The sequence below is a fragment of the Anomaloglossus baeobatrachus genome, chromosome 2 (assembly GCF_048569485.1).
Source record: "Anomaloglossus baeobatrachus isolate aAnoBae1 chromosome 2, aAnoBae1.hap1, whole genome shotgun sequence".
In the NCBI taxonomy this organism is placed as follows: domain Eukaryota; kingdom Metazoa; phylum Chordata; class Amphibia; order Anura; family Aromobatidae; genus Anomaloglossus; species Anomaloglossus baeobatrachus.
In genome coordinates, this window is record NC_134354.1 from 697,228,705 (window position 1) to 697,254,868 (window position 26,164).

A 26,164-nucleotide genomic window follows, 5' to 3' on the forward strand; every position below is an offset into this window, starting at 1 on the left:
ATTGACGGTAGGGATGGTGTTTTCAAAGTGATGTGCAGTTTTAGTTTTCTGCCATATATAGCATTTTACATTTTACCCACAAAGTTCTACTTTGGTCTGATTTGACCAGGGCACCTTCTTCCACATGCTAGTTGTGTCCCTTACGTGGCCTCTTGCAAACTGGACTTTTCTTCTGGCTTGCTTAAAAAATGGTTTCTTCTTGCCACTCTTCCATAAAGGCCAGATGTGTGGAGTATACGACTAAAGGGTACTTTACACGCTGCGATATTGGTACCGATATTGCTAGCGAGCGTACCCGCACCCGTCGGTTGTGCGTCACGGGCAAATCGCTGCCCGTGGCGCACAACATCGCTAACACCCGTCACACAGACTTACCTTCCCTGCGACACCGCTGTTGCCGGCGAACCGCCTCCTTTCTAAGGGGGCAGTTAGTGCGGCGTCACACATCAGCAGTTCAATAGCAGAGGAGGGGTGGAGATGAGCGGCTGGAAAATGCCGCCCACCTCCTTCCTTCCTCATTTCCAGTGGACGGAGATAAGGAGAGGTTCCTCGCTCCTGCGGTGTCACACATAGCAATGTATGTTGCCGCAGGAACGACGTACAACATTGCTACTGACCAGACAACGATTTTTGGTAAATAAACGACCTCTCACAGACAAACGATTTTTGCCTCTTCTGCGATCGTTTAAGGTCGCTCCAGCCAGTCACACGCTGCGATGACGCTAACGACGCCGGATGTGCGTCACAAACACAGTGACCCCGACGATATACCGTTAGCGATGTCGCAGCATGTAAATGGCCCTTAATAGTTGTCTTGTGGACAGATTCTCCCACCTGAGCTGTATATTTCTTCACAACTGTGTATCTCTTGTACCTCCAGAGTGAGCATGGGTTTCTTGGCTATTTCTCTAATTAGTTCTCTACTAGTTTGGATGTCAGTTTAGGTGGACGGCCGTGTATTGGCAGGTTAAGAGTTGTAAACTGTTCTCTTTCCATTTTTGAATGATAGATTGAACAGGGCTTCGTGAGATGTTCAGAGTTTGGACTATTTTTTTGTAATCTAACCCTACCTTATTCTTCTTCACAACTGTATCCATGACCTGTCTGGTGTTTTCCTTGATTTTTGTTATGCTGTTTTATACCTAATGTTCTGAAACAAATCTCAAACAGCTGTAGTTATACTGAGAATAAATTACTCACATTGGACTCAATTTAAGAATTAGGTGACTTTTGGAGACAACTGGTCTTTCAGAATTTTATTTAAGGATATCAGACTACAGGAGGCTGAATACAAATGTCAGAATTTGCAGATTTATATTTCTTTATCGTTCCTATGGGAGACCCAGACAATGGGTGTATAGCTTCTGCCTCCGGAGGACACACAAAGTACTACACTCAAAAGTGTAGCTCCTCCCTCTGAGCTTATACACCCCCTGGAGAACCAGATCTAGCCAGTTTATCGCTTTGTGTTCAGGAGGCATACATCCACACATGCATTCTCATCTGATTTTTTGATTTTTGGAAAGAGTTTGAAGAAAAGCGGGTCCAAGTCTGGACCCCCGGCATGTCCCTTCTCACCCCACTGTGTCGGCGGTGCTGTTAAGGTTGATTCCAAGGCTGGAGCCTTACATGCCGTGCTCCTTCACCATCCCTCCTGGGCTCTGGCTTGAAGTGGGAGCCAGCACGGTTCTCCATGCTTGGCAGGAGACCGGTCTCCATCCGCAGCCCTTCAGGATCCTGCTGGACCGGAGCACTCATCCCCAGGGACTTGGAACCCTGCGTCTCAGCAAGCTAAGTACCTGAGACGTTTATATATTGGGGGTCCCTGTACTTTATTGTTGTGGGAGAGTGTGCTGAGTGTGTTTTATGACATTTCCGGCGGGTTCTCTGGCTGTCGCCTGAGAACCGCGCCGATGGTGCCTGCGCGCCGGCCGCACCGCTCAAATTTAGGCCCCGGCTTCGCCGGAGGCCTAGTTTCGGTTTTACTGCCCTCGCATGTTATTCATGCAGAGGGACAGCGCGGCTCCGCCCAGCGGCCGTTCTGCACAGGGGAGGGACACTCCTCACTGAGTACATGTCTCCTCCCCTGTAAGTCTCTATGGCCCTCCAGATCCCGCTCCCAGAGTAAGTCCTGCCCCCTCTCTTCGCTCCGGCGGCCATTTTCTCAGCGTTTTCCCTGCGATCAGCACTGGTCTGCAGCATCCCTGCTGAGGTGCTTGGGGGTCCGGGCTTTGGGATCTGGAGGGCACACAACACCGCTCCAGCGGTCTGGTAAGCCACAACCTCTGGTTGTGGACCTCTGTATATACTCTCTGGGGGTCGTTCTGGCAGAGCCCCCACTCCAGCAGCATGTCTCACACGAGGAGCAAGGCTTCAAAGCTGTATTCAGTATGCGCTGCATGTAAGCTCCTACTGCGTGAACCGAGCACCTATCCACATTGTGATGCCTGCTCTAACCTGACGATGCCTCAGCCTATAATCGCACCCCCAGTGGTCTCTCAGGCTGCTCCGGCTCCTGTGGCTGAACCCCCGGCTTGGGTAGAATCCTTTTCTAGGTCTATCTCCCAGTCTTTTGCCGACTCCATGGGACTTCTGTCCAGGACTTTGCTGAACATGCATCAGCCGCCTTCACACGGTGCCTCTGCTGCTAGGGCTCTCTCAGGACCGGAGCTCACAGAGGATTCATCATCTGGTCCCAGACCCCGTCCTTCTAAGAGGAGACGCAAGGCTCCCTCTCCTTCCTCGTCCCGCGGCTCTGTTTCAGAAGCTGACTCGCAGGACGAGGAGGATGCCTTTACAGGGGGCTCGGAGGCTAACTCATTGTGCCCCATTGATCTGTCCGAAAGTGACTCAGATGTTAGTGATTTGATTGCGTCCATTAATTCTGTACTGGATCTCAATCCGCCAGATTCAGAGGAACAACCCTCTCTGGCAGAAAAGCACCAGTTTACCTCGCCTAAGAGGACAAAGAGTGTGTTCTTTAACCACTCCAGTTTTCAGGCCGCTGTGACCAAGCCTAGGGCCTGTCCTGAGAAACGCTTCCCAAAGCCTGGTTCTGATGACTGTTTTCCCTTTCCACCTGAGATGGTCAAGGAGTGGGCTCATTCACCAAAGGTAGACCCTCCGGTGTCTAGACTCTCAGCCCGGACCGTTGTATCAGTGGCTGATGGCACCTCTCTTAAGGATTCCACTGACCGCCAGGTTGACCTTCTGGCCAAATCTGTATATGAGGCGGTAGGGGCCTCGTTCTCCCCGACTTTTGCAGCAGTGTGGGCTCTCAAAGCTATCTCTGCTTCTCTGGAGGGGATGCATTCCCTCGCCAGGGAATCTATGCCCGAAATGGTTACCTTAACTTCCCAAGCTTCAGCTTTTTCATCCTATGCCATGTCTGCCATGCTGGAGGCTTCTCACCGCACTGCGGTGGCTTCGGCTAATTCCCTTGCTATCCACAGGATCTTGTGGCTTCGAGAGTGGAAGGCAGATGCTTCTTCAAAGAAGTACCTTGCTGGACTCCCTTTTGCTGGGTCCCGGCTGTTCGGTGAACAGCTGGATGATATTATTAAGGAAGCTACTGGCGGGAAGAGTACTTCCATGCCACAAACCAAAACCAGGAAACCTGTCCAGGGTAGGAATCAGTCGAGGTTTCGTTCCTTTCGTTCCTCCAACTGGTCGTCCTCTAAACCCTCGGCCTCGTCCACTAACTCAGCCAAGGACCAAAAATCCAACTGGCGCACAAAAGCGCATCCACAGAAGACCGCAGGAGCTGCTGCCACTAAGGCAGCCTCCTCTTGACTATCTGTCCGCGCCAGCAACGTCCTTAGTCGGTGGCAGGCTCTCCCACTTTGGCGACGTGTGGTTTCAACATGTCTCCGATCAGTGGGTGCGGGATATCATCTCCCACGACTACAGGATAGAATTCTCTTCCACTCCCCCCTGCTCCAAGGCCGCCGCCTTCTCTCAGGCCGTGGCATCCTTGCAGGCCAACGGAGTAAATGTACCGGTTCCCGCCCGGGAACGGTTCAGAGGTTTCTACTCAAATCTCTTCCTAGTCCCCAAAAAGGACGGTTCCTTCCGGCCCATCCTGGATCTCAAGCTTCTCAACAAGCATGTTCAGGTGCGGCATTTTCGCATGGAGTCTCTGCGGTCAGTCATTGCCTCAATGACCCAAGGGGATTTCCTGGCAACCATCGACATCAGAGATGCCTATCTGCATGTGCCAATTGCAGTTTCACACCAGCAATGGCTACGTTTTGCAATCGGAGAGGAACATTTCCAATTCGTGGCTCTCCCCTTCGGGTTAGCCACGGCCCTTCGGGTATTCACCAAGGTCATGGCAGCAGTGGTTGCGGTTCTGCACCTCCAGGGGTTGGCAGTGATTCCTTACCTGGACGACCTTCTAGTCAAGGCTTCATCCAGCGCAGACTGTCTGCGGAGTGTCTCGCTCACTCTCGCCACTCTAGCCCAATTCGGGTGGCTTGTCAATCTGCCCAAATCCACTCTGACTCCGACCCAGAGGCTCACGTACCTAGGGATGCAGTTCGAGACTCTGCCGGCACTCGTGAAGTTGCCCTTAATCAAACAGCAGTCCCTCCAACTGGCGGTGCGCTCTCTGTTGAGGCCCCGCCGTTATTCCATCAGGCACCTGATGCAGGTGCTGGGTCAGATGGTGGCGTCAATGGAGGCTGTTCCCTTTGCCCAGTTCCATCTGCGTCCTCTGCAGCTGGACATTCTCCGCTGTTGGGACAAGCGGCCTTCCTCCTTGCACAGGTTAGTGGCTCTGTCGCCACAGACCAGGAGCTCTCTTCAGTGGTGGCTTCGGCCCCTCTCTCTGTCTCAGGGGCGCTCCTTCCTGGCCCCGTCCTGGGTGATCCTCACCACGGATGCCAGTCTCTCCGGCTGGGGAGCGGTATGTCTCCACCACTGAGCGCAGGGCACTTGGACTCCGTCCGAGTCAGCCCTCTCGATCAATGTGCTGGAAACCAGAGCCGTGCTTCTGGCTCTCCTAGCTTTTCACCACCTATTGGCGGGCAAGCATATCCGAGTCCAGTCAGACAACGCGACAGCGGTTGCCTACATCAATCACCAAGGCGGGACACGCAGCCGCCTGGCAATGTTGGAGGTACAATGGGCAGAGGACTCCAAGTCCACCATATCCGCAGTCCACATTCCAGGCGTGGAAAACTGGGAGGCAGATTATCTCAGCCGTCAAACCGTGGACAGTGGCGAGTGGTCCCTGCATCCGGCAGTGTTTCAGTCCCTCTGCCGCAGGTGGGGCACTCCGGACGTGGACCTAATGGCATCCCGTGACAACAAGGTTCCTGTTTACGTGGCTCGCTCCCACGATCCTCAGGCATTCGCCGCGGACGCTCTGGTTCAAGACTGGTCCCAGTTTCGTCTGTCCTACCTGTTTCCCCCTCTAGCTCTCTTGCCCAGAGTTCTGCGCAAGGTCAGAATGGAGGGCCGTCGAGTCATCCTCATTGCTCCGGACTGGCCCAGGCGAGCTTGGTACCCAGACCTGCTCCATCTGTCCGTAGAGGTGCCGTGGCATCTTCCGGACCGTCCAGACCTTCTCTCACAAGGTCCGTTTTTCCGCCAGAATTCTGCGGCTCTCAGATTGACGGCGTGGCTCTTGAGTCCTGGATCTTGACGGCTTCTGGTATCCCCCCTGAGGTCATCTCCACTATGACTCGGGCCCGGAAGTCTTCCTCTGCCAAGATCTATCACAGGACTTGGAAAATTTTCCTGTCCTAGTGTCGCTCTTCCGGCCATCCTCCTTGGCCTTTTTCCTTGCCGACCCTTCTGTCCTTTCTACAGTCCGGTCTGCAGCTGGGACTGTCCCTCAACTCTCTCAAGGGACAAGTCTCGGCTCTGTCAGTGCTGTTCCAGCGGCGTATCGCCCGGCTGGCTCAGGTCCGCACCTTCTTGCAGGGCGCGTCTCACATCATTCCGCCTTACCGGCGGCCCTTGGATCCCTGGGACCTCAATTTGGTTCTCACGGTTTTGCAGAAACCCCCCTTTGAGCCTCTTAGGGAGGTTTCTTTGTTTCGTCTTTCACAGAAAGTGGTCTTTCTAGTGGCCATAACTTCCCTCAGGAGAGTCTCTGATTTGGCTGCGCTCTCTTCGGAGTCCCCTTTTTTTGTTTTTCATCAATACAAGGTGGTTCTCCGTCCGACTCCAGACTTTCTTCCTAAGGTGGTCTCTCCTTTCCACCTTAACCAGGACATTACCCTACCTTCCTTTTGTCCGGCTCCTGTTCACCGCTTTGAAAAAGCGTTGCATGCTCTGGATCTGGTGCATGCTCTCCGGATCTATGTGTCTCGCACCGCTGCTCTTAGGCGGTGCACCTCTCTTTTTGTGCTAACCACAGGTCGGCGTAAGGGCCTCTCTGCTTCTAAGCCGACCTTAGCCCGTTGGATTAGGTCGACCATTTTGGATGCCTACCAGTGTTCTCAGGTGCCTCCCCCGCCGGGGATCAAGGCACACTCGACCAGAGCTGTCGGTGCCTCTTGGGCTTTCAGGCACCAGGCTACGGCTCAGCAAGTCTGTCAGGCTGCCACTTGGACTAGCCTGCATACCTTTTCAAAGCACTACCAAGTGCATGCTCATGCTTCGGCAGATGCGAGCTTGGGCAGACGCATCCTTCAGGCGGCTGTCGCCCAATTGTGAAGTTAGGCTCCACCTACTTCCTAGTTTTTTCTGTTTATTCCCACCCATGGACTGCTTTGAGACGTCCCATTGTCTGGGTCTCCCATAGGAACGATAAAGAAAAAGAGAATTTTGTTTACTTACCGTAAATTCTTTTTCTTATAGTTCCGTATTGGGAGACCCAGCACACTCCCTGTTGCCTGTTGGCAATTTCTTGTTCCGCGTGTTATCACCGGCTGTTGTCGTGGACAGAGTCTCCGGTTGTTCCGGTTCTTGCTCTGTTTTTACTTGTGGGTGGCTATTCTCCTTCAGCTTTTGCACTAAACTGGCTAGGACTGGCTACCAGGGGGTGTCTAAGCTCAGAGGGAGGAGCTACACTTTTGAGTGTAGTACTTTGTGTGTCCTCCGGAGGCAGAAGCTATACACCCATTGTCTGGGTCTCCCAATACTGAACTATAAGAAAAAGAATTTACGGTAAGTAAACAAAATTCTCTTTTTTTAAAACATTTAGAAAGCCATGTATCGTTCATTTCTTTTACACTTCACAAATACCACTTTGTGTTGGTATATCCTATAAAATCCTAATAAAATACATTAAAGTTTGTGGTTGTAATGTAAAAAGGTGTGGGAAAATTCACAGGGTATCATTAATTTTTAAAGGCTCTGTATATAGTATATATATGCTATACCATATATAAGTGGGATTTTATATTGATAAATACCACCCTCCATGTCTGCACTCACTTCCTCTGCTCCTGTCGTTGGACGGCGTTGTGCCTTTATGGCGAGCTATGAGGGGTGAGAAAGCAGCAGTTCTGCTTTATATTCTAGAACTTGTGATGCTGAATTATAATAAACCCCTATCAGTATTTTATTATTCTTTCTCCATCCTTTATCTCCATCCACAAGGACTTACTATTTTCACTGGCCTTGCACATACGTAGTCCCACTGGATGGGTTTTAGTGAACATTTTACATATAAACAAACTTCTCTTCAACATTTGTACGGATTTGGCAGCCTTGGATAATGTTTAGGGAGTCTCCTGATTTCCATACCGATTTTAGGTCATAACATATTACACTAGCCAGTGAATGTATCAGCTCCATATACAGTATGTTCCCTCTTGATAGCCCTCACCCCTCCTTCCCAACCATCTCCCACCTCCCCCTCTTTTTTTCCTTCTTTCCTTCCTTCTTTCCTTCTTTCTTTCCTTCTTTCTTTCCTTCTTTCTTTCCTTCTTTCTTTCCTTCTTTCTTTCCTTCTTTCCTTCCTTCTTTCCTTCCTTCTTTCCTTCTTTCTTTCGTTCTTTCTTTCGTTCTTTCTTTCTTTCCTTCTTTCCTTCCTTCTTTCCTTCCTTCTTTCCTTCCTTCCTTTTTTCCTTCCTTTTTTCCTTCCTTTTTTCCTTCCTTTTTTCCTTCCTTTTTTCCTTCCTTTTTTCCTTCCTTTTTTCCTTCCTTTTTTCCTTCCTTTTTTCCTTCCTTTTTTCCTTCCTTTTTTCCTTCCTTCTTTCCTTCCTTCTTTCCTTCCTTCTTTCCTTCCTTCTTTCCTTCTTTCCTTCTTTCTTTCTTTCTTTCTTTCCTTCTTTCCTTCCTTCTTTCCTTCCTTCCTTTTTTCCTTCCTTCTTTCCTTTTTTCCTTCCTTCTTTCCTTTTTTCCTTCTTTCTTTCTTTCTTTCCCTCTTTCCCTCTTTCTTTCTTTCTTTCTTTCTTTCCTTCTTTCTTTCCTTCTTTCTTTCCTTTTTTCCTTCTTTCCTTCTTTCCTTCTTCCTTCTTTCTTGTTACATATTTTATCTTGTTCCTATCCTATCCTGCAGTTGATATTTTGCTATAGTTGATAAAGTTAAGATGGAACCCATTTGCTCCTTTCAGCATAATATTACCAGGCAACATTAAAAAAAACTAGTCAATAAGAATACTTGAAGCAAATATGTAGAAACTGCTCTGTATTGTATAGACTAATGAATGCGTTCATTTTCCAAACCCTGTGTGGCTTGATGATTATTCAGAATTAATCCTTCCATGTAACTTCAATTTCTAAAATGTACAAACAAAAATGTTGGATTTCCTTCACCTCTTTATCAATAAAGATTACAAATTAACAAACTTCTTTATTATTTGTACAATCATTCCTGAACAGACGGTAGCCCCATAAATTACAGCGCAGTCACAGCTCTTGTCCAGATGTTTCTCCATTATCCCCACGATATGATCATGTTCTTTGAACAATGTTAGCTCTAATTCCTCCATCTTGCCGGTGAGGCCTCTGGCATTAGTGTACATACACTTCATGTATATCTCTGTACCTCTGTTGCCCCTTTTAGTCTATAGATTGTTTTAACCCCTCTCCCCATTCCACCCCCACTGTTATTACTTATGCCCAGGTCACTATATATAGTTTCTTCTCCTTCTGTACAGTAATTGTTCACCCTCCAATATCGCCTCCAACCTTGTTACCATTCTTTACCCCATCACACCTCCACCCTCCTCATTGAGGTGCAGCCCATCCCTAGCATAGAGCCTGTAGCCAACAGAGAAATCGTCCCAGTTCTCCAGAAACCCCAAACCCTCCTTCCAACACCAATTCCTGACCCACATAATCACTTCCCTAATCTCCTGATGCCTTTCGAGCGTGTCATGTGGCGTGTCAGAAAATACTACCTGCGAGGCATTTGCCGTAAGCTTTCAACCTAATTCCCTGAATTAATTTTTAAGTATCTTCTAAGTACCTCTAACTTAATCATTGGTGCCGATGTGTGGTAAGACTGCGGAGTCCCAACCAACCCCTCTAAGCAAGTCTGTCAACCCTATCTGCAATGTTTTGTTCTCGAGTGCTAGATCTCTGGTTTTAACTATTCTTCTGCCTAACAATTATGTTCGTGTTAATGACCTCCTGGTATTGATTTGGCTTCCTGACCATCCTTTGTCAACCCATTCCACCGGCTAGTAGCCACTATGTGGACCCAACCCCGGGGCCACTGTGTAGATCTTTTTACAGGGGATAAAGGGTGAAGTCCAGGGATCCCCTTCTCCCCTCTGGGATCAACTAGACAAAGTGCCTAGAGCAGTCTTTCTGTGGAACTGTGAAAGGCCTAAATATTATAAATATACAAAAATGGTGCTCTGGAGTGGGTATTCACTTATAGGGGATGTCCAGGCTTATTATGTTGATGAATTAACCATGAGATACATCATCAACATCAGATCGGTGAGGACATGGCAGCCCCACCAATCTGCAGTTGTAAACTCAGAGTACGTGTAATCATTAAACATAGCTTGAACAGTACATCTCCAGTCACTATGTTATGGCCGTTCCTGGATACTGCAGCGCAGCCCCTATTGAAGTGAAAAGAGTTAAATATATAAATAAATAGATAAATATATGGTTCGGCTATAAATAGCAAAAAACTGTCTATGAATATGGTGCTCGTGGGATGATAAATTTGGTACCCACCTTCCTTGTACTCTACATTTTGTGCTGTGGAATAAGAAAGGCACCACTACACTCCCCGCACCACTGCACTCCCCGCACCACTGTACTCCCCGCACCACTGCACTCCCCGCACCACTGCACTCCCCGCACCACTGCACTCCCCGCACCCCTGCACTCCCCGCACCCCTGCACTCCCCGCACCCCTGCACTCCCCGCACCACTGCACTCCCCGCACCCCTGCACTCCCTCCTGCATCCCTGCACTCCCCGCGCCACTGCACTCCCCGCACCCTTGCATTCCCCGCACCCCTTCACTCCCCGCACCCCTGCACTCCCCGCACCCCTGCACTCTCCACATCACTGCAGCAGCTATCTTGGGAGTAGGGGGAGCAGAACACTGATCTAAGCAGATGAGGCAACAACTGGAAAATGGAGGGTACCAGGTAGGGTGACGGTTGACAGATGTATGTTGGGTGGAAGATCACTTCAACGCTATAGGATCTAAATTTCATTATCCACTATTATATGGGCAGTAGTTTTGGATATGATACCTTCTTTAACTTTGTGTTATGGGAGCTATGTTTATCCCACTGGTGGAGGGGGGTAATTGTGACCTGAGAATCTATTTCACTTATTAGGGACATCAGAATGACATACGGAGTTTTATATAGAGTGCTATTTATCCAGCATCAGCTATGTCTTCTTATTCTTCCCCAGGTATATGGATATTTGTAACATTACTTCCATCGTTAATGTTAAACCTTGAGACAAGAAACAAGCCTCTGGGGCCGACTGACTACCTGGGCTGGAGCTTCTGGACAGTGGGATTTCTCATACAAGCGGCTTCAGATCAGCAGAAGTGGAGTTTTAAAGCCGATCCTGATAATGCTGTGAGTGTTGCCCTGAATTCCGGGTCCCACGTATTCACCACTGAGTGATCTGTGAATGTTATCGCACAACTGTGTTTAATCCACATAGTCTCCTTCTAGTTATGACAAACAGTAAAAATGATTTATGTCACCGTAGATGAGTAATTAGAAGCCATGTAAAAAACAACAACCACCATGAATTATTTATGAACTTTCTGAAGTTTAATTGTTATGGGTCCAAGCCAGTGAGATCCTGCCCTCTCCTGCTGGAATGGGGTTTGGCATTGCTATTCCTAACTTCTTACAATTTGCCAAACAAGTAGCAAAGAGAGAAAAGGAAGCTTTGTTCGCCAGCAGCGTTTTTGAAGCATTTTTTTTTTGCAGCCAAAAAGAAAGCAAGACAAAAACAAGCGTGTGTATGAGAGTTCTGAAATCCTATAGCTTTTGTTGGTACTGTAAAACCCAGCTTCTTTTCTGCAAAAAAGAATCTGCAAAAAAAATGCTACAAAAATACTGTTTGCGAACATAGCCAAATATGGGAGAGGATCCGCTACTCTGTGATATAAAGATTCCCATTTCTGGTAAGAATAAACTGCTGAAATACAGTATATCCTATCTACCTTTTAAAGGGGTTGTACATTACTTGGACAACCCCTTCTCAATCCCTATGTTTTCCTCTGTAAAATAATAACAGCTATACTTGAAACTGCCTCTCCTGGGGATCGCTTGACATATAATTTCATGTGGTCTCTGCAGTCAGTCCTTGCTGGCTTCACTCTCCCTTTCTTTGGTCAAATCGGACATCCGTAGGAAGCGAGAGCTCCAGCTGGCCTCTGACTTCCTCCGGATGGCTCGATCAGTCAAGCCAGAACGGAAAGTATGGCGTACGACACGACACTCAACAAACAAGGGATCCACCGGGAACACTTTAACAACGGGTGGGCACTAGCGTTAGTGAGGGGGAAGATGGGACACCTCTTTCACTCACTTGCAGCAGTACCCTACACTCCTAAGCGAGTCCCTATACAGGTTCCGTACCTGTCGCCGAACAGGATACCTGAGACCCTGGCAGACCCTATAGTCCTGGCTAGTGAGCTGGCAAGGAACGGATCCTAGCCGAACCGCTGCACTAATAAAACAAAGGTGGAAGGAAACACAAACACAGGAAATACAACAACAAACAGCTGCAGTCAGCACCAGGACTGCAGCCTACACAGCAACTTGCAAAGAGGGCTCCACCAGCTCCTTCCACCTCCAGGCTAAACATCCAAATGAATGAGAATAACCAGCACCCTTTACTGAGGCTAGAGGGGATATATGGGGACTGGGAGTGGTTCAAATCAGAAACACCTAAGAATGTAATGAGAATGCTTGCTGGCATGGAATTCTGACATTAATCCTCTCCTACCCAAAGGAAAGGGAATACGTTTAATCTACAGTCTCATAGGCAAAGAGACTCTGACCCAGAACCTGTCACTAGTCTCTTAAGGCCCTGTCACACTAAGCAACATCGCTAGCAACATCGCTGCTAACGAACAACTTTTGTGACGTTGCTAGCGATGTTGCTGTGTGTGACATCCAGCAACAACCTGGCCCCTGCTGTGAGGTCGTTGGTTGTTGCTAAATGTCCTGGGCCATTTTTTAGTTGTTGCTGTCCTGCTGTGAAGCACAGATCGCTGTGTGTGACAGCGAGACAGCAACAACTAAATGTGCAGGCAGTAGGAGCCGGCTTCTGCAGAGGCTGGTATCCAATGTAAACATCGGGTAACCAAGAAGCCCTGTCCTTGGTTACCCGATATTTACCTTTGATACCAGCCTCCCCCGCTCTCACTGTCAGTGCCGGCTCCTGCTCTGTGCACATGTAGCTGCAGGACACATCGGGTTAATTAACCCGATGTGTGCTGTAGCTAGGAGAGAAGGGAGCCAGCGCTCAGTGTGCGCTGCTCCCTGCTCTGTGCACATTTAGCTGCAGCACACATCGGGTAATTAACCCCATGTGTGCTGTACTAGGAGAGCAGGGAGCCAGCGCTCAGTGTGCGCTGCTCCCTGCTCTCTGCACGTGTAGCTGCGTGAGCTGGTAACCAAGGTAAATATCGGGTTGGTTTCCCGATATTTACCTTAGTTACCAAGCGCAGCATCTTCCACGCAGCGCTGGGGGCTTGTCACTGGTTGCTGGTGAGCTCACCAGCAACTCGTGTAGCCACGCTCCAGCGATCCCTGCCAGGTCAGGTTGCTGGTGGGATCGCTGGAGCGTTGCAGTGTGACAGCTCACCAGCAACCTCCTAGCAACTTACCAGCGATCCCTATCGTTGTTGGGATCGCTGGTAAGTTGCTTAGTGTGACTGGACCTTTACTTACAGAGAGACGACCATGACATCACCAGACTAATTACATTGCTGAGTAGAGTCGTGAAAGACAAGGTCAGTCATATCCCATTGGGATATTCCATTTTTGAAAAATAAAAATAGCAAAAACATGTATAAATGCAGCTGAAAGTGCAACAAGTGCAGGACAAACCCTTACGGCACTGGTGCATTGATGCTCTGCATTATTCCCTGCCTAGTGTCCCCCTATAGGTTTGATTGACATCCCTTTAGTTCCACTATGTCATTGTTATTTGCAATGTTGGATACTAATGTGAATCAAACCCATGGGGCGGCGCTCGGCATTAATTAATATGGAGGATCAGTGCAGTAGCCAAGAAGCAGCATTCCCCCCCCCCCCCCCCGGTGCCCTTGTGTCCAGGTTTATTTTACGGTACATAAAGTTTCAAAATTTATTTTCTCAGCGATGGAGCATCTATTTCCGGGTATTAAGGTATTATTGCACTATTCCTTTACTACCCTGCCCAGATGTGTAAATAGTTTGATGACCCTCAAATACTCTTGGCAGGTTTAGTTTAACATCTTCCAGACATATAAGCTGTACTGGTGCGATCTGTGTATTATGCGGGTGTATCAGCTAAAATACATACCGGGTGGCAGGTATTTTATTCCATACTACTTTTTATGGTCTATACCAAAAAGATGTTGCTTACAGAGTAATTATGCACAGCAGCCAGAAGACAATTCTCCCATGGTAAAGACCATGGCGGATTTAAAAGAAAAAAAGAACAGCAGGGGTAAAATAGGAAAACAAAAAATGTTCACCTTTGACCTAGTGACAGATCCGATTTAAATAAGACTTGCAACATAATTTACATGAAGTAATTGCGAATATTTCTGAGCCGTCCCGCCCATGAGGAGATAGTGTAGAGCCAATTGGATGCCATTTAAGCCAGCCCCTTTCACTGCTCTTAACGTTGGACTGTATAGATCGGTGACTGTACTATACAAGTGATCAAACACTTTAGCTCCTAGGGTGGCTAAAATATAAGGTAAGAATTCATACACCATTTTGTAAAATATATAAAAAATATAGAAAATTTAAACCATCCGTCTTTTTCGAAGAAAAATAATGACAAAAATAAAAACTAAAAATACTTGGTATTGTTGTGCCCATAAAAGTTTGATTTGTGAAAATCTAAAATTAATTAACACATGCTTTAAATGCTGAAAAGAGAAAAAAAAAATAAAAGAATTGTTGTTTTTCAGTCGCTGCACTTTCACAAAAATGCAATAAAAAGCAATCAAAACATCCTATGTGCCCCAAAATAGTATCACTAGTAAGTACAGCTCGGTGCACAAAAAGCAAGCAAACAGGTTAATCAGCAGAAGAAAAAAAATGTGTCTAAGAAAATAGTGATAAAAAACAAATTTGTTACTTTCCAAAGTTCAAATTATTTTTAACCACTAAAATACAATATAAAATAAAACTTATAAGTTTACTGCATAATGAATGGCATAAAATAAAACAGCAAAATAATTGTAGAATTTCATTTACAAGCAGGAGTGGAACCAGTTGACCTGAGGGGTGTGACTAAGCTCTTTTCAGGTTTTGACCAGAGCCTTTGATGGTGAGGATGGGCTTGGCTGCTGGTAGCCACCAGGTGCTTCTCAAGGAGACACGGTACTGCGACAGCTGGTCTCAATGGTGGGGGTATGGACACAGACAGTCACTGATGAGGATAGGTACAGCCATGATGGCTGATGCAGACTGGACAGCAGGTATGGAGGATTCGGCTGATAGAGCATGTGTAGCTGGGACAGCAGGTACTGACTGGAGCAGCAGGTACGGCTGGTGCATCAGGCACAGAAGGAGCAGCAAGTGCAGCAGATCTGGCTGGTACATCTAGGTGCAGCAGGTTCTATGACACAGACTCGTATTAGAGCACACAGCATAAAATACAGCACACAGGAAAGAACCTGATACCTAGCAACGCTCTCTAAGGATAGATCATGTTCTCCAGGCACCTCCCATAAGGGGAAGGTGCCTTAAATACCTGGTGTCTCTCAGCCATAGATGCACATGCCCTAAGCGTTTTCCCATGAGCCCAGTGTTGCATGCACAGGCCCTAGTAGCTGGCACCAGGGACGCAGAAGCCACCACTAAGTGGCTAGGAGGGTGAGTGTGCCAGCATCATCACCGGGAGGAGGGGATAACTAATATTTGTATGCTCTGTACATTTAGCCCTTATGGTAGAGTGACAAAAATAACTCCATTTTTGAAAGCAAGCCATAAGAAGTCCTGTTTGCAATTTGCAAAAAGCTATTTAGGTGACACAGCTAGCATGTGGAAGATAATGCTCTGGACAGATAAGACCAAAGTAGAATTTTTTGGGCCAAATGCAAAATGCTATGTGTGGCAGAAAACTAACACTGTACATCACCCTGAAAACACCAGCCCCACTGTCAAACATGGTAGTGGCAACATCATGATGTGGGGAGGCTTTTCTTCTGTAGGGACAGGGAAGTTGGTCAGAGTTGATGGGAAGATGGATGGAGCTAAATACAGAGCAACCCTGGAGGAAAACCTGTTAGAGACAACGACCCTAAATATACTGCCAGAGAGACAATGGATGGTTTAGATCACAGAATATTCATGTGTGTGAATGATGCAGTCACAGTACAGACCTAAATACGATTGAGAATCTGTGGCAAGACTTGAAGATTGAGTAGGAGCTATTTTGTAAAAAAGAATGGGAAATATTTCAGCCTTCAGATGTGCAAAGCTGATAGACATCCCCCAAAAGACTTGCAGCAGGAATTACAATAAAAAGGGGTCCTAGAAGTTATTGACTCGGGGGGGGGGCTGAATACAAATGCACGTTATAATTTCAGATTTATATTTTTAAAATAATAAGAAAACGTATAATTTCCATTATACGTTACAAATACACTAAACTAAAATAAAAACACCTTTTGTTTTTTGTTCCATTTTCCATGCCACTGGCTACTATAATAATGATACTATATCACATAAAATCCCAATAAAATATTTTTAAGTTTGTGAGTATAGCACGAAAAGATGTGGAGAATTTCACAGGGTATGAATACTTCTTCAAGGCACAGTATTCATTATAAGGATAGGAGGCATTTTAAGTATCAATTATTATGAATTAGGGGATAATGATGTGTATATTAGTGTTGCTTTGGCTTACTGTAAGCTCGTGGATGCAGGGTCCTCTTCACGGCTTCACCAGTTTGTCAGTGTTATTTTGTTCTTTGTAATTTTAGATTTGTATTTTGTATGTAAACCATTTTCACATGTACAGCACCATGATGCGCTAACAAAACTATATACAATGGTAAAAATGGCATTAGATCAGGGCTGGGAAAAGTGTGGCTCACAGCCGAAGGGCTGAAAACAGTGGACTGTGAGCCGCCGCAAGCCCTACGCCACCCAATTTCACCGCTATTTCCAAACACAGGATAAAGACAGTGGTGAACACAGTTGTGGAGGAGGGGCTGCTGGCACCATCTTACACCAAACAGCGTAAGGCACAGCAGATGCAATGCCATCACATCATGGAGGGTGCAATGCAGAGCGTCAGTGCACCAAAGGCCACAGCAGACCGCTGGGTGGAATGGGAGCGAGGTGAATGTATTTTTTTTTTCATGTGTATGGGATGTTTGTATGCATGTATGTAGGAGGTGGTGTGGGGGCTCATCTTCTAATATATAAAGCTGAATGTGTGTATGTGTGTGTGTATGTATGTATGTGTGTGTGTGTGTATGTCCGGGATTGGCATCTGCACCGTCGCAGCTACAGCCACAAAATTTGCACACTCACATTTCAGGACCCCGAGAGCGTCATAGGCTATGTTTTGAGGGGAAATTTTAACCCCGCTCTTTACAATTATTCACCAAAAAACCTGCCTCCATTAAAGTGAATGGAGCTGGGAGCCACAGTGCAGCCAGAACTTCAGAAGAATGCGCAGCCACGCCCTTATATGGAATGTTGGCGTGTCACAATGCAGCCATGGAAAGAGACAGACACAGACAGGGTAAGAAACAGACACAAAGAGACAGACACAGACAAAGAGACAGACTGACAGGGAAAGAGACAGACAGGGCAAGAGAGGGAAAGAGAGAGACAGGTAAAGAGACAGACACAGACAAAGAGACAGACAGACACAGGGAAACAGACAGGGAAAGAGACAGACAGAGAAAGAGAGGGAAAGAGACAGACAGAGAAAGACAGGGAAAGAGACAGACAGGGCAAGAGCGGGAAAGAGAGAGACAGGTAAAGAGACAGACAAAGAGACAGACAGACACAGGGAAACAGACAGGGAAAGAGAGGGAAAGAGACAGACAGAGAAAGAGAGGGAAAGAGACAGACAGAGAAAGACAGGGAAAGTGACAGAGATAGACAGACAGACAGACAGACAGGGAAAGAGATTGAGACAGAGACAGTCAGAGACACACAGGGAAAGAGACAGACAAACAAAGAGAGAGAGAGAGAGACAGGGAAAGAGACAGACAAAGATAGAGAGAGAGACATAGAGATATATACAGAGGGGGAGAGAAACAGAGATAGTTACTATCCCAGGCGTTAATATATTCTATTTATACATTCTATCCCGGGAATGTTAATACATTCTATTTTGTTAACAGCAGGCTTTGTGGGTGCTCGTAATGTATAAAGGAGGCTATGTGAGGGCTCAAACTATATAGGAGGCTACATGTGTGTATGTAGGAGGCTATTTAGGGTCTAAAAGTATGTAGGAGGCTATGTTGGGACTCAGAATTGTATATTGGAGGCTACATGGGGGCTCATGCTACATATAGAAGGCTAACTGGGGCTTATAATGTATACAGTGGGCTATGTGGAGCTTCAAAAGTATATAAGAGGCTATATGTGGGGCTAATGCTGTATTTTGGAGGCTATGTAGGGGTTATAATGTATTTAGGAGTCTATGTGATGCATACAATGTATATAGAGGGGCTATGTGGGGGCTCATACTGTATATAGGGGTTATGTGAGGGCTCATGCTGTATTTAGGAGGCTATGTGGGGCTTATACTTTATATATGAGGCTATATGGGGCTCATCCTGTATATAGAAGGCTATGTGGGGGCTCACACTGTATATAGCGGGTCTATATGGGGAGCTCATACTGTATACAGGGGTTATGTGAGGGCTCATGCTGTATTTAGGAGACTGTGGGGCTTATACTGTATATATGAGGTTCTGTGAGAGCTTATTCTGTATATAGGAGGCTATGTGGGGGATCTCATTGTATATAGAGGGGCTATGTGGAGGCTCACACTATATAGAGAGGCTATGTGGGAGGCTCATACTGTATATAAAGAAGGTATGTTGGGGCTCATACAGTATCTAGGGGGCTGTGCATTGGCTCATATGGTATATAGAGAGGCTATGTGGGGGCTCAAACTGTACATAGGAGCCTATGTTATCTCTCATCCTGTATGTAGGGAGCTATGTGAAGGCAATGCTGTATATAGAGGGGGCTGTGTTTGGCTTCATACTATATATAGGAGGTGGTAGCCTACTTAATTCTGCTCAATATTAGGTGATACAATTAACATTAATATAAAATAATAATTGATGTTAATATTAAGCAGAATTAATTTCAGCCTATTGTTTCGGCCTCCACTCCTGCATTGTTGACATTTTCTCCTGATCCTTTATTAATTTTAGTAGGTGATTTGAAATGCTTTGTTCTCTTACAGCAAATTAAAATAACTACTTTAAAGGTAATTACAACCAGAAGTCCAATTTAATAATTAAAATCTCTAATTATCCTGGCTAGAACAAAGCAGATTGTTGGGCTTTCTGGAACTGTGAATCCAGGACATATACCCCCGGTGAACCTTATGGCTGCTCTCTTAAGACAAACAATGGTTTTCTGACAATTAACTTTCTACTTATAAGAAGGACTCATAAGAAAGGTGTCTTAAGCCCTGGCCCCCTTTATGTAAGAGAGTGCAGGTATCCAGGATGTAACGGGGGCTCTATCTGTATCACTCTTTGAATCTACACCTGGCATATTCAGCTGATTGGTGGGGATTTAAAGTAAAAGCCTATGACAATTAATTGATGGCTGATGTGGGTTTTTAGAAGGGTTGTCATCATTAGGGAATCCTTTGAACTGTTCACAATGGATCAAAAATATTATGATTTTCGTGCATATGTAACACCTCCCCGTACAATTAAATAAGTAGTTGAATAGATTATAAGACGCTAATTACAAATCTGTCATTTCAAATTATTTTTACTCACTAGCAGTTCCCTATTGTGCGCCCATAACCTAGAAATACGCTGTATGCTGAACAAAAATTAAAGTCCTTTCCGCTGTGTGACTGGCTGTGTGCATCAGGATACAGCATGTAAAGTGAGCCGAAACCGAAAAATAATTATAAATTCTCATATTTTATTCTATTCAATTACTGTAAATTGGAGTGGGGTCTCAGAGTCTCTTTAAGGCTAAGAACGCACTTTGCGTTTCCACCTGCGTTTCTGCTGCTTTTTAGGTCCGTTTTGAGAAGCACCTTTTTCATGCGTTTTGATTTTCCAGCAAAGTCAATGGAAAATGGTTATTTTCAGACCGCGCGTTTAATTTGCATATTTTGTGGCAAAAACCATGCGTTCAAAGAAGCAGCATGTCCGTTGTTTTTGCCATTTTGGGTGCGTTTTGCTAACATTGAAGTCACTGAGAAATGGCAAAAAAACAAGATTCCTTCAAATTCCTGCGTTTTACCTGCTTTTTATGTGCAGAAAACATGCTTTTTGGACATCAAAATAATGATTTGATATGTCCCTTTACACACACACAAAATCCGACAATTAAATTTAAGAAAAATATGCATTTATTGCTATTTTAGCGATAAAATGTATATTACCGCTATAATTTTATGAAATATATCTATTTTCATAATTTTTCCCATTTATTTAGATTTGATCCTTTTTTTCTCTTTTTTTCATTCTGTTTGACTGTTTAAACCTTATTTAGTAGTGTCTTGATGTTCAAAACGCATCTGTCAAAACGCAGGTGAAAAAGCATGTAAAAAGCGCTGTAAACGCATCTAAAACGCAGTAAATAGGCATGCGTTTTCAGCGCTAAAATTCAGAAAAAGGCAACTTTGGTCAAATCAATGAAGCCCAAATCGTGCGTTTAGAACTGCAAGTAGGAGAACGCAAAGTGCGTTCTTAGCCTAAAGGGTTATTCTCAAGTTGTGTGTTCAGTAGCACAGAGCTCTGCAGTCTCCTTACTTCCCGGTTGCTGGAGGCAGGGGAAGGCAGTACTCCTACTGCTGAGCGAACTTATGCTATTGTGACACAATAACAGATTTTCATAGGGTGTTTTGATTTGTACAATTATAATTGTACAAATCAGATAATTATCACTATATTTAAGTTTAGAAATAATTGAGTCTTTGAACAACTACCTGGCTAGGGAAAGTGAGAGCAGTGAACAGGAGAATTGCTCTGGAAACTGCAGATGTTGGTGGCCGGCAGATTGATTATGCAGGACTGATAACATCTGCTCCAGTTCAGGATTTGAGTGGGAGGGAGATGAGAAGCTAAATGCTATATAAAAAATAATGGGCTGCAGCGATGACTGGGATCTTAGGAGTTAACTCCTCAGCCTGGAATGTAACTATTTCTTGATTGATTTGTAGTCTTTCGTTTGTGAACCCTCCCCACCCACACCTATTGCCAGTCCACATTATACGCATATATAGCCTGGGTCTCGGCTTTCCATACGCGGTAAGTTTTTTAACTGCATGAGAGGACACACACTAGCTAGGGACCCCAACGTAGAGAAATACTTTGGCGTAGTGCTGGGGCTCTGTTGCATTGATCAATTCAATAGCTAAATTTCTCTTTATACATATGTTCATGGCAGTAATGCAGGTTCCATTTTTCACATTTTCATTCTTACATATAGCTATTGGATTTTTCATGTCAGTATTCACACAGCAGTTTCTGCTTTTCATATATTCCCCTTACATAGTCACTGGTGTGCATACCTTATCTCCATATAGTGTAGATTTTTTAGGTTTTTGCACCCAGTTCAGACTCAGAATGGTGTTCCAGACTTTATTTCTTGGAATGTAACTAAGGCCATGTGCGCACGTTGCGTTTTTTCATGCGTTTCCGCAGCATTATAAACTGCAGCGTTTTAATGCAAAAATGCATGCGTTTTGATTTCCAGGCAAAGTCTATGGGAAATATGGCTTTCTTGTGCGCACTATGCATTTAAAAACGCAGCGTTTTAGGTGCCAAAAATTTGTCAAAATCTCTGCATTTAAAGAAGCAGCATGTCAATTGTTTTTGCCATTTTGGCAGCGTTTTGCTATCATTGAAGTCAATAATATTGTTCAAAACGCATCCTAGCGTTTTACGTGCTTTTTTGATGCAAAACGCATGCTTTTTTGACAATCAAAGCATGCGTTTTTGGCATTATAGTGAGGTCATGACGTTTCCATGTGCCCTCACATCCAGCCCCACTATAAAAAAGTGTCAAACATGAATTTAATGTTATTTTATACATAAATATTAAATCACAATAATCTTTTTATTAAAGTTAGCTATTTTGTGTATGATTTAAAGCATGACTTTTTTTTTCCGTTTTTTTTCCAAGTGTTTGAATGTTTAAACCTTATTTAGTAGTGTAATTGTATTGAAAACGCATCTGACTTTAAGCACAGAAAATGCATGTAAAACGCGGTCAAAACGCGGCAAAAACGCATGCGTATTTCCTGCGTTTTTGTGATCAAAGCCAAATTTGACAATGACAAATTCTGCCAGAGGATGCGTTCATTTCTGCAAGGTATAGGACGCAACGTGCGCACATGGCTTTAGGGTACGGTTCCACTTGCGTTTTGCACGGGCGTGTGCAATCGGAAAAAACATCGGATTGCTCTCATACCGCTGCAAAACTATGGGACAGCGTCCATCTGCAATTGATTTCTCATGCCATAGCGGCATGCAGATTGAATCGCAGCATGCTGTGCTTGGCAGCGAGTCTCGGCTCACGCATCCCTATACAAGTCTATGGGAGCGTGGGAAACATCACACTGCACTTGCATGTAATCCAAGTGCAGTGCGATATACGAAGAGACAGGAAGTGGAGGAGATGGGGAGAAAGAACTCCCTCCCTCTTCTCCGCAGCAGTGACTTGATTGCAATATCGCATCACAGTCGCATGACCCTCGGCACACAATCGCAGTAGAGGGTCATTAGCATATCACTTCTGATGCTCTTGCATTAGAAGCTATGCGCAAGTGGAACTCTAACCTAATGCACATACTCAGCCAGGCTCTAGTGGTTGATCTCTTTCCTAACAAGCTGTAAACCATGTAAGATAAAAGTTCTCAACCCAGGAGAATAAAAGTAGAGTGAAAAAGAAAGTCAATTGCAAACTTACCTTCTTCATGTTGTCTAACTAATCTAACTAAAGAAATGTAATAAAAATAATACTTTTTAAGGCCCAGTTTAAATTTTCACAGTACGCTACGTGGTGCTTAGCAGCAGGTTTTCTATGTAAACGTGCCCAAAAATTGGATTTGGACAATTAGCTCAATTAATCCAGTCAGTATAATGGGGCAGAGAGAATAAATTTACAATCTGTTTGTCTTACCTTTTTAACTGTGCCATTCTTTTTTAGGCGGATGCAGTAGTGTAGTACACCATGCTTTTGTGTTCGCCTAAAAAGATGGACACTTCCAAAATGGAGGTCAATCAAACTGTAAATTGATCCTTCGCCCCCATTTGGCTGAGGTGCTTTGTCCTGGCGCCTGCTTTTTGGGGGTGTAGATGACCACTGTGTAGTGCGCTGTATAAATGAGGACCTAGGCTAAGCTGTTGGGCACACAGTATATGCTGCAAGATATATTCTTTCTGATTTTCTGCACTGCATATAATCTGCATAGCAAAAGGGGTGCTGGGATGCTGAGCCGATACCTCTCCCCATATGTAAGTTTGCCCTTTGCTGCTCGTACTTTATAACACAATATATGCACTTTATGTGTTCCTGGATTGTTATTTAGGTGCAGTTGGTAGCTATTATTTTATCAATAGGGTCTGACTAGTTAATTATGATTTATATAGTTTATTAACTTCCCAACTGCTTGTTTCTTGTCTTTTAGGAATACTTAAATTCTAATTACTTTACCCAGCTGATATAGGTCATTTGTCTGGTTTATGGTCTTTTTTTTATTATTATTATTATTATTATTATTATGCACTTTATATGATTTTTAAGTTTAAAGGGAACCTGTCAGGTGCAATATGCACACCGGACCACGAGCAGTTCTGGGTACATATTGCTAATCCCTGCCTAACTGTCCCTGTATACACTAGCATAGATAAAGACAACTTTAGAAAAAGTATTTCTAAAGAGTGTTTCTTATATGCTAATGAGGCCAGCGACTAGTCAGTCCACATAGAATGTTTCCACACAGCCCTGTGGGTGTACTAACAGGCTAATGAATGTGCAGCGACGCCGCACATACCTCAGTCTTGATGTTGGCTGGCGGACGATTTATGTGCACTGGGCATCATCCGTAGTACCCGCGATTTCTGGTCATGCACACTATACCTCCCTGAAGCCGGGAAGCTTACACCGGCATTAATTTAGTGCGCATGATCGGAAGTACAGGGGACTCCGGATCATGCGCATTGCGCATCCATCCTCCTTCAGCCACCATGAAGAGTGAGGTATGTGCGGTGAAGCTGCACATTTATTAGCATGATAGTACACCCACAGGGACGTGCTAACATGCTGTGTGGGCCGACTATGCAGGGGAATTCACGCTCTTGCGACTAGACCCCGGCCTCATTAGCATATAAGAAACGATGTTTAGAAATACCTTTTCTAAAGATGTCTTTAGCTATGCTAGTGTATACAGGGCAGTCTCCATTCAAGGAAACCGCCAGTTTCCTACTCCACAATGATGAGGGGCAAATACCCCAAAACAGCTCTCTGTGGATGGATACCATGTTTGGCATAGGTGGTCTCCTTGACTGGAGACTGCCCTTCCCGTGGTTGTTCCTTCCCGGTGAAAGACCTGGCTAGTTTCCTGCCAGCATTGAGAAACATGTGATGGTGTCTCCGCGGCATTCTTGTTTTGCATATTTTCCCAGGGGCCCATGTTCTAGTGTAAAATATGATGATTTTGTATTATTTCATACTCCGTTTGGTCAAGTCAGACGTTGCGGCCCAAACATGGCCTTCATCAGTAACTAGCACCTGAGATGAATAGAGATAGATTATAGTTTCACTCTTTTCATTGGCAGTATTTGGAATGCTAGCAGATATGTGACTGGGATCTGCAGCCTGTTATTTCTGCCATGGGCAGTTGTGGTAATGCTATTAGGAGAGTCTCTGTGGTTTGCAGCCTGTCATTAGCAGTATCCACTCCACACAGCAGTGGCTACTGCTAATGACAGGCTGCAAACCACAGAGACTCTCCTAATAGCATTACTACAACTGCCCATGGCAGAAATAACAGGCTGCAGATCCCAGTCACATATCTGCTAGCATTCCAAATACTGCCAATGAAAAGAGTGAAACTATAATCTATCTCTATTCATCTCAGGTGCTAGTTACTGATGAAGGCCATGTTTGGGCCGCAACGTCTGACTTGACTAAACTGAGTATGAAATAATAAAAAATCATCATATTTTACTGAATTCAGGAGTGCCTTGTATATATTACTACTGTATATGGTCTGGAAACCTACCTGAGCACCCTGGTAACTAGAAATTTGGTAGAAGTGCCTTATCCTTTTGAACATGTTCTAGTGTCACTGCGTTGAGAAACACGTGATGGTGTCTCCGCGGCATTCTTGTTTTACAGGGACGGGTAGGCAGGGATTAGCAATATGCACCCAGAACTGCTCTGGGTGCATATTTCACCTGACAGGTTCCCTTTAACAAAATATTGTTTAGAGCAGGGGTCCCCAACCTGTGGCTCAGGATCCACATTTGGCTCGTGGGCCCAAGATGTGTGACTCCCAACTGTCAACTTTTTGCTTTAGCACCATATGTAAAAAAATGCTTAGAAAAGGTGACTTGTGAGTGAAAGAGCAGATCTAGATGCACATATACTGGCTTAGGCTGGGGTCACACAAGCGTACGGAATCTGCTGCGAGCGAGAGCCCAATTTCATTCTACTGTGCTCTGATTCTCTTGCGTATGAGAATTCAACCACAGGTGAGAAGAGATTAATCTATCTTCTCCTTTTTTTGTCTCTGCATATTTTGGACTGCACTCAAATGACATCCAAGTGCAGTCCAATGTTTCATTCGCACCCAAAATTGTATGGGTGCGTGTGATCCGAGATACCCTGCCTATTCGAGCTGAGGAATAACTCACAGATCTGCTCTGCTCATTGAATAACATTGGGACGAGTAAAATGTGATGTTTTCTTGCATTGCACTCCTCTATATTATACACCATTGTGAACGAGCCCTTAAAGGGAGTCAGGCAACAGGTTTTTGGTGACTTGGGCTTGACCAAGAACACAGACTGTGTTTGAAACGCGTTGATTTTGCTGTGGTCTCTTTGCCTTTACCTAGTTATTTTTGATGTATGTCCATTATTCCTAATGGATTTTAAATGAATAAAGATTTGAAAGTTTTTAAGGACAATTTGGAAGCTGGATCCCTTCTTCTTTCAACCAGGTTTTTGCTACCTCTTCTGAGAGCAGTATAATGTAGGGCAGAAACCCTAATTCCAGCGATGTGCCACTTACAAGGATGCGTGCTGTCATTTTAATAAAAACACTATTTATCTGCTGCAAATCTAGCAGTTATCTAAAAGATAAGCCCACACCACTAATTGACAGCTTTCTGCCTATGCATGGTGTACA

General features: G+C 45.1%; 1 protein-coding gene across 1 annotated transcript in view; it reads left to right on the forward strand.

Moving 5' to 3' along the window:
• The window catches only part of LOC142290588 (uncharacterized), a 46,850-nt gene that overhangs the window by 17,892 nt on the left and 2,794 nt on the right, over positions 1-26,164 (forward strand). The window contains exon 4 of the mRNA XM_075334550.1: positions 10,791-10,963. Within this exon, the coding sequence (XP_075190665.1) occupies positions 10,791-10,963 (173 nt within the window). The remainder of the gene's footprint in view (positions 1-10,790; positions 10,964-26,164) is intronic.